Source organism: Phaethon aethereus, assembly GCF_964289735.1.
Source record: "Phaethon aethereus genome assembly, chromosome: 20".
Lineage (NCBI taxonomy): Eukaryota > Metazoa > Chordata > Aves > Phaethontiformes > Phaethontidae > Phaethon > Phaethon aethereus.
The window spans coordinates 6057704-6077612 of record NC_138596.1 but is presented as its reverse complement, the minus strand read 5'-3'; the positions used below and the strand labels follow the sequence as shown (position 1 = coordinate 6077612).

The following is a 19909-nucleotide window of genomic DNA, read 5'->3' as shown; positions in this document are numbered from 1 at the left end:
AGAGTCCAAAGAGTTTGTTACCGGAATAAGTTAGTTACTTTGGGAGCCCTGCAAGGAAGTAGGCCGATTACAGGCACGAGCGATGGATCAGAACCGCTGCTCAGTCACTGCTGTGAAGCTGGCAGCAATCTGGGATAAGGGATTAAATCATTTTGCCAGAAGTCACAGAATCCCCTTCCCCCCGGCCTGTACCTGGCCCAGGTGAAGTGCCAGCACCAGCTGCCTCCCAGGATTAGTTTGAGTCTGCCTGTACTCCAAGCACACCAAGTAACAGAAAAGAAAGGGAGGATGAGGTCTGATGCTCGAGTTCGTCTGCTGCCATCCCTCTTTCCTGATGTCTTTAAAGTAGGTATCTGTTCGGACCAAGGGCACTGAGCAGAGGTATGGGCACATACAAGTCAGTTAAGTCCTTTCAGGCTCATAGAAAATTGCTGTAAATAAGATTTAGCGCCACTTAAACTACCATGATTTTGACCTCATCGTTCTCATCAGCACGGTAGAAGAAGGGAATGCAGGGGTTTTCCAGCAGGGAGCCCAGCCTCTCCTGGGGGTTCTGGATTTCTCTGAGAAGCTGCATTATTTGCTTTGCTGTGGGGTCCTCTTGGCTTGGCTGAGCAGCTTTACTGTCAGTAGTAGGGGAGAAACCAGACTGATGAACAACAGCCTCTTGTTCCGCTTCATCTGATAAATTCACTTCTCGTAACCCTGTAAGGAACACAGACAAGGCAGGCAGGTGATTCCTCCTGTCATGCACAGCACTGAGACCTCAGGTTACTCCATTTTACAGAACTCGTCCTGGCTGCAGCTTACCTTCTCCATCAGTAGCGTTCAGCTCAATGCGCCTCTCCACTGGAAGTACACTTTCATTCTGCCTTGCTAACAGCTCCGGGTTTTGAGCAGCTGCTACGTACTTGCTGTACCATTCATTTCTTTCCCTGACCAGACGCATCACTAAATCCTGCAGTTCCAGTAGTTTCATCTGCATCAAAGTAAAGGAAAGCCTATGAAACGTGCACATCCCTGTGGCCACAAACACTGCACTACAGTTTGCAGTCCTGCCTCAGTCACAAAATTAGTAACTTTAACTTTAAAGCTAGCTGAAGAACAACAAGTGAAGGCTTGGACTGTGCAAGTATTCCCCATGCCTGCCCTGCTTGGAGTAGTACTATGGAAAAGACTCCTTGCCTTCATCTCTTCCTTATCCTGAGCCAATCTGCTGATGTACTCCTCTTTCTCCTGGTGTCGCTGTTTAAGGATAGCCCTTTGACTCTGGTATAATGCAATATACTCCCCTGGAATAGAAAAAAAGCGTAAGGAGTAAGTGTCGGCACGATTGGGGTACGAGCCTTATGGTAAGCACAGAACTATGTGGCATGAGGATCCAGCAAATCCAACCCTGGACTGGAGATCAAGCCTAGTTAGGCAGCAGTGGGAGACCTGAACTGCTTGGTAGTTGGAGGGCTCCAGCTCCAAAAGCTGCTGGGGACCTTCTGTTCCCCAAATAAATGATGCATTGAGCAGGCTTCAGCTTGTGCTGGTGTTGCCTAAACGTACCAATGGTGTCTGTTTCCCCAGACAGCTGTATGCAGCGATGTTCTAACTCTTCTAGCCGTTCCTTCAGATCAGCTTTCTCACGCATCAGGTCTGTGAAACGGGACTGAACACAAAAATCGTTATCAATCATCTGAACTGCTTCCCGTACAGAGGATACCTATGTTAAAGACAACACCCTCCGTTCACATTGCTCTGAGCCTAGGGAACAAATCTTGCTGCCTTTACAACTTGTCTCCTACTTGATGCTAAAAAGGAACAGAGAGGAGAGAGCTAGAGAAGGTGTAAAAAATCATCTCTGCATTTTGGGGAGCAGAAGTGCCTTTAAACTTCTCATTGCTGGGACAGCACAACTGTGGTCGTGCTTGGCTCCAAGACTGCAGACCACCTGCTTCATCCCAGCACGGTGAAGATACTCAGTCTGGTTTTCAGTTACTTCCTTAGAAAAAGACCACAGATGAGTGTTAGGCCCTTAAACTCACAGTCTTTGGCAGGGGTGGGAGAGGAGTTACTGTTGCAAGCTCTTCTGTGCTGAGACAAGCAGTAATAAGCTTTTTAGGAAGTAGCTTATTATTATGCAATACCTGCTACTTACTCCCCATACAATTTGTCTGTGTGTGCTGGATCAAAGTGTAGCTGAGCAGGGTAGTGGGGCTGAAAGATGAGATCCTTTGCTTACCTGTAGTTTCTCCATGGCTGTTTTCAAAGCCTCGTGAACCTCCACTGGAACAGTATCCATAGTGGAATCTGAAAGGGACAGGTATAATTTACAGTGCCTCCTTGGAGAGGAGGCACTCACAAAACCTGTAGATCTGTTCCACAGAGCCAGCTGGCCAAGGCATGCCTCTGTATTCCCACTGTCCCCAAACTGCACAAAATTTTTACCTCCACCCAGCGTGATGTTATGTTGGTGCTCCTGCCTAAGAGCTGCTATTTGCTGCAAGAGGCTTCTGCACTGCTGCTTCTGAGCAGCCAGCTGCTGCCTCATGTCTTCTCGCTCCTTCTCCACTTGGGACATGGCAGATGTCAAGAAAGCGACCTAAGAATTCCAGGTATATGCATTAGTGCTTCTCCTGCGTGAAGCATGATCAGTTTTGCATCTTGGCACAAAGAGAGTAACAGTTCACTCCATTTTATTTGCGGGTGTGAAACCAAAGTACTAAGTGACTACCCTGGAACTAAACCAGGCAGCAACTACTGCATCATATGCAAGTTAAATACTAGCACTCATGATAGCTGTTTGATCGCAGTATTTTTCAATTATGACTGTACTTACAGAAAAATCTAGTAGATATTTGACACCATTTCCAAACTGCCTTCCAAACTACAGAGAACATCATCACCATAATTAGAGAGCTATTCTGCCAGCTGAGTTGTTTTCACAATTAAAGCCACTGCCAGCCTATCTTGCAAGGATGCTGCAGAAGTCTGGTTTTTTCGCTACTATGCACAAGGAACTGTTACACTTCCCTCATTACTGTGCCTCAGCTAGTAGGGATCACAGCTGATAAACAGCCTACTCCATGCACCCAGTGGAACCTCTCTGCAATTTAACCTGCCTCCTTTTCTAGATGTTTGTTTAGAACTAAACCCAAAGGCTTTTCTACCCGTTAACGACTCACCATTTCTTCATGGCTTTCAAACTTCTCTGGGATCACAAATGAAGATTTTGGGATTTCTTCAGTCATTGCTTCACTTTCAACTCCATCTCCTGTAAAAGGAGGAAGGTGATCAAAGAGGTAATACCCCAGAAAGCCCAGCTCTACCTCCTCCCCGGAGACTGGCTGCAGCTACTCACCATCTAGTCGGTGCAAAATCCTGCCATCCAGGTCTGCAGCTAACTGACTGATCTGGGCCTGCAGCTCTTTGTTTTCCTTAGCTACAGCTTCCAGACTTTCCTGCAAGAGAGAAGCAGAAGATCACTGACACCTGCGCAAGCCTGCAAACAGTCACTACATCTTCACGCAGTAGCACTGCGCGCACACACACACACACACAAAAAAAAGCAGCGCTTCTGCTCCAGACAAGTATCATTCACCTGTATTGCACAGGATGTAATCATAGAACAGCCCAGGTTGGAAGGGACTGCGAAAGATCATCTGGGCCAACCTTTCGCTTAATTAATACTTAAACTAGTTAATCACTTTTCCTCCTCTCTTTCCACTTGCCCCTTTTTACCTTGGTCTGCTGCAGCTCTTTCAGGTGCATTTCCACTGTCACCTTCCCCTGAACCTCCTCATGCTGTAGCCGATCCATAAGCTGTGTCTGAAGCAAGTACTGTTTCTGCAGTTCCTCCTTCTCAGCAGACAGCTGCTGGTATGCCACGGTGTACTGTTGCAGGTGGCTGTAGTACTGGTCCCGCTGCTCCTGCAGACCCTGAGCCTCCTGTGTTTTCAGTTCCAGCTAACATAACAAGATCGAACCATCACATCAAACCACTTCTGCCAGAAAAGCTGATCCCTGTGACATGATCCAAACTGTCAACATTGCCCCAAAGCCACCAACTAGGCAGGCAACCACCATCTGCCCCACATGCTGGTCCCCCACATCAGACAGCAGACGATGGGGGAAGGCTCCCAGCTTGACCATTACAATACCAATTTCCATCCTTCCATCAAAGCTGGGAAAGTTGCCAGCAGTTTGCATAAACTGCTACATACCTGCCCTGCCATCCCACCGGCTGTGGCTTACCGTCTCTTTGAGCTCCCCTATGTTCTCCTGCAGCTGCCCAAGCTTCTTGGCCAGCTCTTTCTTTACGTGTTGCTCTGACTGTAGGGCACTTGTAACCTCCATGTTTTCATTTGTCTGCAAGACAAATACCACCATATAAGGAAATTGCCCCAACCAACATAAATGTAAATTCTCCATAAACCATGTTCATTCCCAATACAAGAGTGCCATTGCTTGTGTTATTTTGGGATGTAACTAAGGGCCATAAATTGACTGTTCAGGACAGTAAATAACTTACAAAAAGGTTCAGAAGATGGGAGAAGAGCAAGGAAAGAGCCAGGCGAATCAGTGCTGGGACAGTGCCAAGAAGAGGCCTGGCACGTCACAGCCTGTCAGCTCCAAAGCAGATGGGTGGTATGAATATCCCAAACAGAGTCACAGACATTCAAAAACGAGGAGAGGAGTTCAGAAAGGACTAAAGAAAAAAATCTGTGGCTAGACCATGTGTCAGTTTGCCAGGGCCCCAAAGGGGAAGCTGTTACATTGAAAGAAGCAAGCAAGAGTAAGGATTCAGCTCCCAGATGGGTAAGAATGACAGCAGCAGGAAAGAAAACTGCTGAGAACTTCTTCCTCATGGGCAAATACAGGGAACAGAAAACAGGTATCTTCAAGGGTAAAAGGGCAGGAGGAATACTCAGGGAAAGAAACAGTCTGGCTGCCAGGGGATGAGAGGGAAAAGGAAACTGCTCTGCACAAAGATACTGGTTTGTCTGCCAGAGCACCTGAGGGAGTAAGGAATCACAGGGAACCTCCTGGCACGGTAATACGTATCACAGAAGATGGAGCATCCATAGCCTCAGAAGCCAAGAGATGGACAATGCTTCTGCCAATTTTTTACATCTGTGCTACAAAAGGATTGCACCAGTGAGAGAAGCAGTGGGAAAAGATGCAGGAACGAGACATACCAGTTTGACAAACCCGTTCTGCAGCTCAGCCAGCTGCTCCTTCAGCTCCCGATTTTGGCTCAGTGCCCTACTAATTGTGGCCTTGTCACTCTGCATGTCCTCCAGGATCTGCTGTCTGTCCACAGACTCCTCGTTGTAGCGCTGCACAGCCTTCTCGAGCTCCAGCAGCCGCTCCTCCTGCTCCCGGTTGAGGTGGCTCAGCTGCTCGTTGTCCCGGACCTGGGCCTGGTACTGCCCATGCAGCTCCTCCTTCTCTTGCTGCAGCCGCTGGATCTCCTCCTGCAAACTCAGCTCAGCTGCTGTGGGCCCTGCTGGTAAGGAAGGCTCAATATCCATGGGCTTAACTGCTGAGGACATGGAATCAAAAGCAGCTCAGTCAAAGGGCTAAATCGCTGTGTTATACACATCACTATCACATACACAAAGCATACCACAGCCCACAGAGCTCTATGACCCAAAAGGTATCACCAGCTGCAGTATCCAGTCCTCACCACAGGGCACTGAGAGGAAGGAAGGAGCAAAACTACCCCAAAAGCAAGCACAGCATCCTGCCGTGTGCTGCAAACTCCTTCACAGCCCTAGCAAGAGCATCCTGCCTTCCCAAACTCCTGGGTCAGAGAGGCTGACAGTACAGTCAGGCAGATACTAAAGAGGTAAACAGTCTGCTGGTCAATTATTTGAAGTAGTTCACTTGCTGTGTGCTAGGATGAAAGGTTTCTTAGGGTCATCAGGCTTTCAGCTGCCTTCGCAGCTTCAGAGCATCAGACCTACTTGCACCTCATGCGCAGAAGTTGCTGCACAGTGGGGACAGAGTTAACCAGCTGGTACTCTGCCGTGTGAAGCCCCACTTTGGAAGCCCTACCTGATTTGCTCAACAGCTCTGTAACACTGGCTTCCAGCTCCCGAATTTGGGCCATATGCTTCTCCTTCTCCTCTGCCATTGTGTGGACCTGTAGGACCACACATGTGAAAGTTAAAACAATGTTCATGGTGCATTTACTCCTACCTGTGTTTGTCAAAACAGCTGCGATACTGCCCCTGATGCTACCTGCTCAGAGAGCTGCTGTACCCGCTGCTGCCAAATGCTCTGCTCCTCCTTCAGTTTCTCTACATACTGATCTCTTTCTGCTTGGAGCTGATGAAGTGACTCTGAGAGCTGTTCAAAACAAAATGAAACACAAAGTAAGTCGTATTGGCTAAATAAATTTGGCAGTGACTGCTTAAGGGATAAAGCTTGACAAAACCAGCGTTAATGTAAAGCTCAGGCTGCATTCTTCTGCCACACAAGTTTCTGTACAGATGTCAAGATTTGGATCATATTTCATACAATCTTTTACCTGAGCAACCTGTGTTTCCAGGCTCGCCTTCTCCTCCAGTACCATCTGCAACTGCTGGTTTGCATCCAGACTCCCTGCCTGATTTGAGAACTGCCAACAAAAATCAAAAAGTTATGGCAAAATGTTAGTATTCAATTTCTCTGTAGCCTTCCCCCTGACAGTAACCTGCCACATGAGCCGTGCTGTAACCTTCTGTAGTTCTTCAAAGTGCTCCAACTCATGGTGAAGTTGAATGAAAAAGAAAGCTTAGATTTTAGCTCTGTAAAACAGGCTGAACTGGGCAGCTCCTCCTTACTAATTTAATATTTGCCTTTTTTTTTTTTTAATTAAGAAAATGTGCTTTGATCAAATCATTTGGCTCAGAAACTGTGCATTTCCAGAGTCTGTATTGTACAGCCAGATCACATGATATAAAAGCTCATGACCTTAAAAGTTGTCAAACATGTCAGGAATTTAAAGCCAATGCCTGGAACATGTCAGTGGACTAAGCAGCAAGGCTGGTTCAGTTGAGACACAGTACTTTTCCCAGAAGAGTAGCAGTTGGCTTTATTTCAAGGGTAACTAAAGCCACTGTCTGGGGCAGGGCGGGGAGAGCAGTTTCTTCTCTCACAGGCTCACCCTAACACCAAGCTTCCACTCTAACTGCTAACAGCTGGCTTCATGCACTCCCTTTCTAACGGGCTTCTCTTAACTTTCCCCAGCTGACCTTCAAGTTGCCATGGTCCAATTCACCACCTTCTGCTAGGGTGGGTACAAACACCACCCCTACTCAATTGGTTTCTCAGTGAGACTGCACAACAACTGAGTAACCAAAATGCTACACAGATACAAGCAGGAAAAGTCACCGTATTTTCACAGTTGGTATGTTCAGTCACCCTCTCATATCGTGTAACATTCTTTTAGCAGACCAGTGTCACAATGTCTTTCAATCTACTGCTCCAACTCCTTAGAATATAGAATTTCTGTTCCTCTCAGGCCTCACTGAAAGCCTTTTACTAAGAGGATATCTTGTGGGATTTTGCACCTGCCTTTAAAAACAAGACTTAAGTCTTGTCCCCACTGTCAGAAGCAGTCTTACAATGATTAGTGTGATCTACCCTCACGTCCCAGAAGTATTATGGTCACCTGTTGAATCATCAGTTCAGCCATTTCCAGTTTCTTATGCAAATCATCCATATCCAATTTCAGAGCTGAGTTCTTGGAAACCAAGGAATGAACCTTCTCTGACAGCTCCGAATTCTGCTGCTTTATTTCCTCACTACTTTTGCTGAAACAAACAAAAAATTAAAGTGTCATCACTATATGTACTATGGGGTTGCTGATGTCCATGTCATAAATTTACAATCCAGTTCTTCACAGCAGTTAGAATCAAGAAACATCTCATCTAGTGACTTTTTTTTTAATTGAATATCCAACCTCCCAAGTAACCTCCTGTGGTCCATGCCCCTCATTATGTTTTGTGGCTCTACTGAGAAGAGTAGTGTTACTCTGCAGTAACAAGCAGAATGGACTTACCTTTGTTTGTACAGTTCCAGTTTCAGGTTGTCTCGCTCCTTCACTAAGTCTTTATTATGCTGGAGAAAAAGGAAATTATTGATTTATCTACAGAATTTAGCCAAACAAGTAAGATGTTAAAAAAAACCTTCATTTCACCTTTAGCAGACCAGCTAAAGTGGAAAAGGTCATAACTTTGGCAAAATCCTCAGGGCAGGTTTGCTTAGAACCTCCTGAATTTGCCAGGAATAAGTCTGCACAGTCTTTTCAAATGTGATGCTACTAACTGAACATGAGGTTATTTCTGCAAACTTCTGGATTAATATCAATACTAACACGTCTCTCTGCTGGACACCCTCATGGGACGAGGTCTCAGCAAGGCTGCTGTTGTGTGGAGCTGGCAAGACTAATGAAGTAAGGTGCCAGATCTGAAGAGAGCATCAGGACTGTATGATTAGTGGTGACAGAAACTTGAATGAAGTTTGCCTTGATCATGGAGAATACAAAGCTTTACAAGGTTAATTAACAACTAACAAGGTTAATTCCTGCCTCTTCTCTAAGCAGGGACTACAGACTTTGCAGTAGTGTAGTGACAAGCAAATAGCTAAAGGCAGAGCTGCTGGTTAAGCATAAACAGAGGTGACTCTTACCTTCTCTGACTGTTTTTGCTGCATAGAGATGGAGGACAAAGTACGTTCTAGCTCTGATACCCTCTGGCGAGATGAATGTAAACGAGCAGCAAGGTTTTCAGCTTCTCCTGAACAAGTCAGAGCAGAGTCAGTTGAGGCTAGATAACAAAGAGCTTTTTGGAACTGGCTGAACAGCACTTTCTACTTTGTCAACAAGCTCTTAAGGCACCACAGAGCTTTGTAAATCAGTAGACCTGGTTCCACTCCTGTTTCTACAGGTGAATCACTAGCAACTCCGGGCAGTAAAGCTCTCTGTAACTACCTTCCTCACTTTTAGAGGGAGATGATGAAACTTCCTTTGTAGAACAATAGACAATATGGTTTTTGGTGGGGGGTTTTTTTCCCCCTAATAGAATAAATTGCTCAAATTTATTTCAGAATGAAAGGCTCGGGTAAAACCTACATTAACATGACAGCTGTGTGGGAGGGAGGAAGGGTGGAGAAAAGGGAACAAAGTTTTAAAAGAATCAGAAGAAAGTCAGAAAGGAACAGTCTGAGGTAGTCATCAGACCCAAACAGGGCTGACAAGGCTTTAGTGATGCACAAAAGAACCTCAACTGCCATGGGATCAACCTGCTCCCATTTGGGGGCAGCTATGATGACAGAAGCAGTGATGGTGCCAAGTATCGCTCATTAAGCAGTCAGGGAGTGCTGTGAGCTGGCTGCCAGCAACTATCATGCCTGTGGCTTGAAATCCACGCTTTAACCAACAGCTTGAGCTGGAGTGCTCAATTACCTGATTTCTGCCGTGCAGCTTGCTGAGTATGTCCAAGGGCTGTCTGCAACTCAGACTTCTCAGAAACCAGAATTCCAATAGTCTGGATATGAACCTTTGGGAAAGGAAAATCAGCTCAGCATGAAACTTCTTTGCTTGTAACTGCAACATCACTTTTGCCACAAAAGGATAATTCAGTAAAGGTAAAGCTCTCTTGCAGTTAAGTACGGCCTGGCTGACTGACTCCCAGATTTCCCGAAGGAATGGACTCGTGGCTTCCAGGATAAAGACTGTGAGTGGTCAGTAATCCAGAAAACAGCAGAAGCCAGGTGATATTACTATAATGGAGGCTCTGTCTTACCTGTAGCTGTTCCCTCAGTGCTGCTTGCTCTTTAGAAAATTTCTGTTCAAACTCCTTCTTTTCCTGTATAAACAAATGATGCCTATTCAGCACAAAAATATAAATAGTTAACTCTTGTTGTTTTATGTCAAACTAAAAAAGCAGTGATTCATTGGTAGTACTTCCAGCATCTAAACGATACCAGTATTTTTAAAGACATACTTCAGTCTTCCATTATTTGAACTACCTCATTATTTATCCATCCTAGAATGGCAATGACAGCACAATCACTCCTAGCATAAACGTGGCAGTGTTTGGAATGCAAGCTCCTGGCAAGGACTTAAACTGTAATCTCCTGCTTCCACTACACTCCTCCAATACTTGAGCATTTAAATACTAGCTTTTGTTAAAATAAGAATGCTACCTGCCAGGCCTAACTCATGAAGTCAAAATATTCAACTTTATGCTACAAAGGAAACTGAATCTAACATAAGACAAGATCACATATGCCTGTGCCACAATCGACTATCCTTTCTACTCCTCAGAGAGACAGATACCTATTTCTGTATCTATCCAAAAACAGGACACACTTTACCTTCTCCAGCTGATTCACTGCTTCTTGGTTCTGTTGTTTCTACGGAAGAAAATCAATGTGCCAGTATTAAGAGAAAATACTCTCATACTGCTGAAACACATTTTTACTTTAATCAAGTAGGACACATGCCCAATTAATGCAAACAGAATTTCCATTATCCTTTCCATAGAAGACTACAAGTTCATGTTAGCTATTAAAAATAGTCGATTTAGGGCTCCCTTCACCAATACGCTTTATATGCCAGAAATGTTTTTCATTGTTCAGTACAGTACCACAGTTCTTCCCAAATACCACTACTGAAACCCACGTATGTTTATATCTGAGCATCCACCAACTTCAGTTAAACTTACATCCCACATCTATGAAATGAATTGTAGTAATCCTGGTGAATCAGGATAATCACCAAAAAATGCTTTTAAAAAACAAAACAAACAAAAACCATAGCCTTTTCCTTTAACTGAGACTTTAGACCCTTATCCCACTTAACAACTGGCCTTTAAGTCATGCAGAGCCGCACTTCTGTTGGCAGGCTTCTGCAAAAGGTGGTACAAGAGAGTGCTGAAGCCAACTGCAAAGCAAAGGGATAATGCTGTCCTAGCCAATTTCAATCTTATGGGTGAAGTGTCCCTTCCAACTTGAGATATTCTATGATTGTAAGTATTTGGAGATTTGTTGACCGTACATAGAGCACCTTTAGAAATGGGGTGAAGGAGACAAAAGAGGCAGCCGTCTGCCCAGGCTCCCACGCAAACTGGGCTGCTGTGTTTGCCATTTGCTCTCGTTGCGCCCCCAGCAGTTTTCTCACAGATGCCTCGTAAGTAACTACATAATTGGTACTTTTTCCCCTTCCCAAAGAGTGGACATTGGCCAAGCTGTTTCTTTACTACTACTACTTCAATGCATTTTGAAACGTGACTACAGATGGAAGGGTGATGAGTTCGAGTTTTTGATTCTAGCAATGCCAGTGCACAACATAACCAGGAAAAGCAAAGGCAAGACCACAGATGTAGCACAGGCCCTACATAGTTCCAGGCAAACAGAAAAGCAGGCAAACAAGAAGAATCTTGGGTAAGCAGGTACCTCTGCAGCCCAGCTAAAAGGCAAAAAGAAACAGAATAGAACAAAAATAGCCCAAAACCAGAAATAAAACAACAAAAGGGGTCATGGGGTACACTGGGAAATGCTGAACTTTGGGAAAAGTGTAGTTTGAGAGAGGAACAAAATGGGGAAAAGTATTTTACACAAGAAAGGCTCTTTTCAGACTGAACCAAGTCCACTTAGCTGCATTTCTTGCAGTGTTAAAGCTGAAGGCTGAAAAGCAGCAGCGGGAATCCATGCAGGCCACAGGACAAAGCAGTTCATTCATCGTGCCAAGAGAAGCTGAGGATATGATCAGAAACCAGCCCCAGACCTATTGCTCCCACTCTGCTGATATATTTAGAACAGCGTCACCACCTGCAGAAAGGAGGTTTTCACACTGCTGCCAGCACCAGAATTCTGTATTTCAGGAACTCAGACCAGGACCAGAAATAGATGTTTTATCAGGATGCCTATCATCCAGGGAAAGCATGACGAGATCAACAGAGCACACTTAAATGGAAACAACAAAACTCTGTTTCTTGTTCCTCAGATGAGCCAATACATTCACAAGTAGCCTTAGACTTTGATCCCTTAACAGGTTTTCCATACAGCCCATTTTGTTCCTTACATAGTGCTGTGTAAGCAGCCTTCCTTGTGGGACTATGAGAGAACCTATAACCTTGCAGACACCCAGAGAGCATGGAGGAGCAGCAAAGACAATGTCAAATTGGTTGGTTGGATTGTTTCTTACCAATTCCTCTATCTTTGTAACGAGCTGTTTGTTAGTTAGATTGCTGGAATCCAGGGCTACTGCCAGCTCCTGGTAACGTGTCTGATGGGCACATGCAGATAGGAGAAAAAGGAAGGAGCAGAAGAGGAGGAGGGGAGGAAAAAAGCAATAATTAAAAAGGACAGAAAAATAAATCATTATCACAGTTTGATATAATCAGATTCTCCAAACAAAACAAAATCTACAGTTTCAACAAAAGCATCTGGGACTTAAACGTATTTTATCCATTTCTGCCAAAGCTTCATTTTGACATAAAAGTGAATCAGATAGTAAGAACTGCAGTTTCATGGAAGCCAGATTATCCCCTGTCCCAACTGGAAACACCTCCAATACCTGCCTCCTACTGTTGGTCACAACTACCCGATTACAGCACAAGACAACACTAGGCAGCAAGATATGTGAACTGTGCATTCAGGTAGGTCTCATTAACACTGCTGTAAGCACAGAGTCCCAGTAAGGGATCAACAGTAGCAAATAAGAAAAAAAAAAAAAAAAAAAAAGACTGAGAACAACTTACTTCCATTTCCTTAATATTTGTAGAAGAAACAGCACTTTCCCCATTCACATACGACGTAGACTAGAAGCAAACCAATCAAGTAAGTCAGTTTTATTCCCCAAGGCAACAAATCACTATTAAGTAAGAACTGACTATCATAATAATACTTCTTATAGCACCTTTCACTTCAAAGTACCACAGACAGGCACAGAAAACATACTTTTCTGGCTAAGGATAGATGCAGACTCCCCCTGTGACAAGCTGATGTGAATTATGCAGATTGCCTTCAGATTCTTTTCCACTAAATCAAGAATACATCTTCCCATGAATACATGCTGTTCATTCATCCCACTCTGCTTTTCTTTTTACTGCTGAAATTTTACATTCCTAAACCAGGAGGTTTTGCTTCTCAACGCTTAAATATCTTACTGTTTAGTAGGATAACTGCAGACACCTCTGAGGTTGAAGAGTGTTTTCTTGAGCTGACTGCTTAAAGCTCCACATCAAACATCAAGAGAATTAATAGGACAAATGGATCAAAATGAGGCCGTACCTGAGAAACCAGGCCATTGAGTTGTTCAGACAACTGGCGGAGACTTTCTGTTGATGAGAAAGACCTGGGAACAAAGAAAGACCTTGCTACAAAAAGTTATTCCAGAGGACTACCCCAACCAGAACAGCACTAGGGAAGAATAAAACCTTCATTTGTTGGACACTTTGGGATCATGTTGCAGAGCTGTTTGATAAACAAACACGGACACTCACCTGTTCTCATCCAAAGCATTTTTATGATCCTCAGCTTCATGAATCTGTGGATTGAAACACAAAAATTTACAAGCCTGTAAAAGAAGATGAGAGTTACATCTGTGAATGTGTCACTAAGACTTGATTACATCTGGGCTCAGGTTCCACAGCACCTGTAATTACTGCTTCCCAAAGATGAACTTAAAACCACTCAGTCCTGGCTTACACATCATTTCTGAGTGGTGTGAGCCCAAGTTTCTTGGAATGGAGAAATTTAAGTGTTACAGGCTTCATGTTTGCTGTTACTATTTATCAGTATAATCAACACTTTGCTTTGCTGGGAAAAACTTCAGCTGAATCTTTAAGTAGTGAAAGGAAATGCAGATTGACTGGAGACCTTCTGTCTTATTAAGGGCACTTTCTGCTAATGAAATAGGAGAGAAGGGGAAGGAAAACAGCAGCTTTGGGAGACGCAGGGGCATGTGCATGCTTGTACTTTCTCTGCTCTCACAGACGGATGATGACTTGATGGAGAGTGGAGAATGTAGTATTTTTAACAGGAGAAAATCTGCACTAGTCATGTCATATTTATGAAGATCATCTTTCTCAGAAAAAATGTAGTATCGCTATCCAATATTCAATGGCTCGATGGCAATATTAATGATTCACAAACCTGTGTCAGCTGCATGCTCCCAGGAGCAGGCAGAACAGAACCACAACTAGGTAGACTGTTGCTGTTAGATAGCACAGGGACATCGGTAGCAAGCGGTTCAGCGTTACGAGTGGCAACATCACTGTCAAAGTATGCCTGTCACAAAACACATCACAGGAATTACAGCCTTCATGCAAAATGAATGAAAACACGCATGAACACATCACCTTGTGATCTGCCTGTGAAAACTAGACAGATGTAAAAGATCATTTAGAAACATGTGGAAGGGAACCTGTGTTCTCCCCAGAGCGAACAGGTGACTGCATCAGCCCACAAACACTGTCCCAGACCTGTGCCGTCTCAGAGCCAGTCTGAAGAACTGGTGTCCCATCATCAAACTCTCTTCTTTAACATGGGGCAATAATGTCACCCAACTCGAAGTTCACACACTAGATTTACTGCGAAGGATTCACCAAAAAGCAAGCGAGGGCAAAGCCAGATGGTAGTCACTCTGCTTTGAAAAGCAGTACCTTCAAGATGTGTCTGGGGAAAACACGGATCACTGTATGCAAATTAAGATGGAAAACAATAGGTTAGTGACTACTTGAAAACTGGGTTAGCCAAACTCAAATGTTCTATCTAAAACTCAGTGAAGTTTGTGGCATGCCATGGACCACAAGTTTAGAAACAGGACAGTTATGAACAGGCCAAACTCAGTGGGACTGGGAGCAGGTGCCTGTGGCCCTGCTGGAGTTATGAATCCCATGACTAGAAGAATCTAAATAGAAAAGAGAAGGGCCAAAAAATTATTTCTGGACAGCAATGCATGTTCTCATCCAGCCTTCATGGGAGGATGAATAGCATCTGATGACCCCTCTACCAAGCCACAGTGAACTGGACAATTGCATCTATCTTGTACAGCATCAGAGAGCCATAAAGGCGAGAGCAGTGTTCTAGTGTTTTATGGCAATTTGTTTTATTTCATCATCCACCTGCAGTAAGTCATCGTTTAACAACCCTATGAAGCAAATGAGACCATCTTTCAACATTCAACCCCACCGATACATTTCAGCTCTCTGCTATTCCATCTGAAAGAGTTCCCCCTACTTCAGTCACTTCCTGCTTGGCACTTCACAGGAAACAAGAAATCTCTCTCCTGGCATTCTCTGTTTACCTGCTCAGCACTTCATTCATGAAGCAAGCAGCAAGAAGAATACAGGAACAGTGAAGACAGATTTAATGAAAGCAATAAGCTGGAAGACTGCAGGGGGAAACAAATAGAATTTTATCCATTTCTTTTTAGCAGGACAGATATTTGCAGTCTCAAGGAGCAATGTATGTTCAGTGCTTTTAGGAAGGTCAGGAATTCCCTTACTTCCTCCAGCTGCAGGTTACCTCCCCTTTAACAGTTCAGACATTCATCAATATAGAACATCAGATGGACAGGCAGGACGAATATCACCAGTACCTCTCAAAAATGTTTCCTTAATTGTTTCTGATCAGGACATTCTTTTTGCTTAATGCTTCAAGATGCAAAAACCAGTAACGTGCCTTAACCATAAGAACTCTTTCCTTCTTCCTCCACTATAAGCAGTTTTGAAATAAATAAAAAAACTCAAAAATTATTTGAACAGATGAATTTGTTGGAAACAGAGTTAGGAGCAAGACACTTCTCTGGAAGTTATGCATTGTGAGGTTCTAAGAACGTAGAATAAGAAGTTAGTCATTCTGCTCAGCTTAGCATATAGTGGGGTCCATTTGCTTTCACACAAAGGCTCCTGTTTTGTTGGGTTTTCTGTGTTTCACAGCCAAGAAAGCTGAAGTGGGTGAGATGGGAGGGGGCTGCCTCACAGGAACACACCAATGGCAGCAGTAGCTCAGACGCTAACGATCAGTTTTTCTGCCCTATTAGCACCAAGGGAGTTTGTGAACGGCATTTTCCTGACTCAGGATTTTTACAAGACAGCAACTGGAAAGAAAAGTCTTTCTTTCGTTACATATTGCAATTAGTTTTCAAATTATTCCTAAAACTCCAGATACAATCCACAAATTCTGTAACAACCAATCGGATAAAAATGTATCTCTCGATGCTAAGCAAGCAGAGAAACAAAAATTGGGAAAACAAGAATGAATAGAAGTAATAAATTCTCCATTTTCAGAACAGGATTAAAACTGTAGATACAGGCAGGTCTTCACTGCAAGACCAAATGCCACCTCAGCAACAGCCATGGACTACCCATCTTCATCCTACCCTCCAAAGTGAATCAAGTCTTCTCTGAGATCTAACTTACACTGAACTTACAAGTATTAAATTAATATAGTCCCCAGGACAAGAGTGAAACTTCAATCAAAACATGCTTTCTGATGCTAGACAGGCACAGCCAGCACCCAAAGCCTGCAGTAAAGTCCTCATGTCACTCAAGTTCTACTGATACGCAACATACACACGTAAGGTCCAGGTGGAGGAACCTTCTGCTGTTCACTCTCTGTGTTGGACACAACACCTGCTGTATTATCACACCCAAAAAAAGGAGAAAAGGGATACAAAGGCAATTCAGAGTGAACTCCATTCCATCTTGCAGGTTTCACTGCATCTACCCCTGGTGATTACTGTAGTTGTATTTACTGCTGGAGACACATGGATATGCAGTAAATACAATAATGAGTTATTTTATGACAACAAGATTGAAACAATGGTAGGGAAATAAGCTACCAAAATGATGCAAGTGAAAATAAAAAGCCAAGCTCTGGTACAACAAAATGGGAAGAAAATTCTGGGCTACAAAATTTGACTTCCCTGAGTTTCTATCACAATTTGAGCCTTATTTAAATAAACTGACGGTCTGAAATACATTTTTTAAAAAGGGTGTTTGTTTACATTTGCTCCTGAACACATTTTTATTGCTTACTGGCATACTTCCTGCCCTCTCCTCTTCAGAAGCTTGGAAACATGAAGATGCTAAAGCCTGTAAATGCTTGAAGTATCTGACTTCCTGCCTAAACATATTTAAACCCATGATACTTGCCAGACTGTACATCACCTGTGCAAGTTTCATCGCCTGTCATAAAATGGGTTGGCTGGAATAACTAGACAGCTTACTCAGGACAGCTGCTTGCTTGGAGATGAGCAGAAATATGCCCTTCAGAAACGAGGCTCTAGGAAATAAAGCAATGACACGCAGAAGAGGAGAAATACAGACTAGGAAAACTACCTCCTCCTAGCGCAGTCTTCCTCAGCAGTTAAGTTAGTTTATTGCCTCACCCCAGATTCCTGGTTTTCCTCAAAGCTCAGCTGTCTCAAGGAAGAATTTTTTACAAGGTTTGCTTCTTCACATGTTAAGTTTGACACAAACCAGAAGAAAACAAGCACTTACAAGCAATGGAAACGCATGGTAACAAATAGCTCCACGTTAATAAAAACAGCAACAAAACTCAAGCAACTGACAGTGGACATGTCAGGACAAGGCTCCATCCGAAAAATCGAGGTCAGTGTAAAGAGAACCCGAAGCATGCAATAGGGAGAGCGAGTCGCTGCGAGACACACAAGCACTGCCTCACCTTCCTCTTGTCCAATGAGGGTATGGCTACCCCATTGGAGCGGTTAAGGTCTGACACCAGCACCTTCAGAATGTTCTGAATCTAAAGGAGGCGAAAGAAAAGGGGAAAGAGAAATGGCTCAGAAAAGGACAGAGAGAAAACGTCAATCAAAGGTAGCCAAAGAAACCAGCATCCTCCAGCTCATTAGGAGCACGCACCTCAAAACAGCAGCTCTGGACACACCCAGGGTTGCACGACAGCATGGTATGATCAGGCAACACTTCGGCACATACCCTGACTCTAGCGTGCACCTTCCGGTAGAGGTAGTTGCTGACTATTGCACACTTCGTACACTGGCAACACAGGCATCTACACCATTCATACATTACATCACACTGGCATAACCATTGCCCGGCTCTAATCATGTGGTTCAGAAAACCAAAGAACAAGGAGGTAGCAAATGATTTGGGAGAAAGAATGAGACACTCACGTTCTCTGGAGGCTGCCGGTCATCGTTGGTGGGAGTCTCAGGTCTACTGCCTTCTTTAGTTTTGCGTTTTTTCTTAGTTCCTGCAGTTGCTCCAGGGCTATTCTTCTGCTGATATTCCTTCAGCTATGAAAAAAGAATAATAATCTGAAGTCCAAACAGAATATGCCTTCTTTGAGTATAATGTCCAAAAAAGAAAGCCCAAACAAACAAACTCCACTGGGTAAAAAGACAGATCAAGTGTAAGGGCAAGAGAACTTCTCTTCAATGAATCTGCCCCTCTGGGGGGAAAAAAAAAAAAAGAAAACAAGTCCCGAGAAGCCTAAAGTAAGAACTAATGGGATGGGTTTATGACAAGAGGCTGAGAGTTGTAAATGTTCAACTTTTGGATACAGCTAATGATGTTCTTGGGAAACAATGCCATACTCCATACTGCAACTAAAAGAAGATTAAAAGAAATATTTGTTTGGGTTTTTTTTAAGGCTATAACTAAGAGTAGTAAGGAAAAATTAATAAAAGGCAATTAATCCTGAAGACAAAGTGAAAAAACAGTGCCTCATAGTAAGATCGTCCACTCTGTGAAAGATTTTAAGAAGGAAAATAACAGTCGCCACAGACAGATAACACATTAATACAGATACTGTAGTAGCTGTGAACTAAGGGGAGACGCAATCTGCAATGGATTTTTTAAATCATCTCTATTTTGCCCAGGAAAAGCTAATCTGATAAACTGTAACTTGAATCCTGCTAGGTCTTCCGGCATTTTTATGTACATTCTTGAACACCTGAGCCCCAAAACCAAGTGACTCCCAGGCAGTTACATAAATCACCCGCTCCCACCAGCTCCCCGCCATCTCAGGCAAAACACCCCCGTCCCCCGCTGCGCCAGTCCCCGGGCGGGCAGGGTCGCGCTCCGTTCTCACGGTGGGGGGCAAAAATAAAGAAGGAAAAGGATCCCATTATTCGTAGGATTTCAAAATGGAAGCCTGAACTGCTCCAGGACACTTTCCCATTCCTATGACTTTGACACAGAAGCGCATCCCGCCGGGACGGACGGGGCCGAGCCGCCCCAGGGGGGGAAATCAAGGGGGGAAAAATGGAAAAAGGGGAAAAAACATTGAAAATTTAAAAAAATGGAGGGGGAGGGAACAACCATCACAGCAGGCAGAACGCACAGCACCGCAGCAGCCCAGGCCCGGCCTCTCCCCGCCCGGCGGCGGTCGCCAGCGGGATAGGCCCGGCCGCAGCGCCGGACACCCGTGGACGCCCGGCCGCCCCCACCGCAGCCCGGCCCGCAGCGAACGGGGGGGTGGCGGCGGGCGGACCTGGCCCGCGCCCCCCCGGGGGAAGGCCCGGTTCGGTTCGGTTCGGCCCGGCCGGGCGGCGCCGATCCGCCCGCGGCTCGTGGAAACCCGGCCGCCGCCTGCCCGGCCCGGCCCGACCCTCGCCGGCCCCTCACCTTCTTCTTGGCCGCCGCCAGCCTGCTCTGCCTGCTGCCGTCCGCCATGTCCGCCCCGCGCCCGGGCCACGTCAGCCGCGGCGGGGAGCGGCGGAGGCGGCCGCCAGGCTCCGCCCCGGCCCGGCCTGTGCTCCCGCCGGGGCGGCCCGGCCCCCGCCGAGCCCAGCGGCCGCTCCGCGCCCCGCAGCTCTGCCTCGGTGCCGTCCGCCCGGTGTGACACCCCGCGCTGCCCCGCTCCTCCTGCGTGACACCCCGCGCTGGCCCGCTCCGCCCCGCTCCGCGCTCCTGTATTGACTCAATTGCCCAGA

General features: G+C 45.0%; 1 protein-coding gene across 1 annotated transcript; it reads right to left on the bottom strand.

The window, feature by feature from the left end:
* Window positions 1-288: 288 nt before the first annotated feature.
* GOLGA2 (golgin A2) lies at window positions 289-19664 on the bottom strand. Its single transcript, XM_082008991.1, has 28 exons — window positions 19602-19664; window positions 18146-18268; window positions 17677-17757; window positions 14140-14274; window positions 13488-13531; window positions 13276-13339; window positions 12744-12803; window positions 12188-12268; window positions 10357-10395; window positions 9783-9845; window positions 9443-9536; window positions 8668-8774; window positions 8039-8097; window positions 7649-7790; window positions 6524-6613; window positions 6235-6342; window positions 6049-6136; window positions 5187-5533; window positions 4243-4356; window positions 3730-3954; window positions 3350-3449; window positions 3174-3262; window positions 2437-2590; window positions 2231-2298; window positions 1555-1657; window positions 1186-1292; window positions 811-979; window positions 289-705 (listed from the first exon to the last, which is right to left on the bottom strand). The coding sequence occupies exons 1-28, from the start codon at window positions 19647-19649 to the stop codon at window positions 455-457; spliced, it is 3153 nt and encodes a 1050-aa protein (XP_081865117.1). The 5' UTR covers window positions 19650-19664; the 3' UTR covers window positions 289-454.
* Between the last annotated feature and the right edge of the window lie 245 nt (window positions 19665-19909).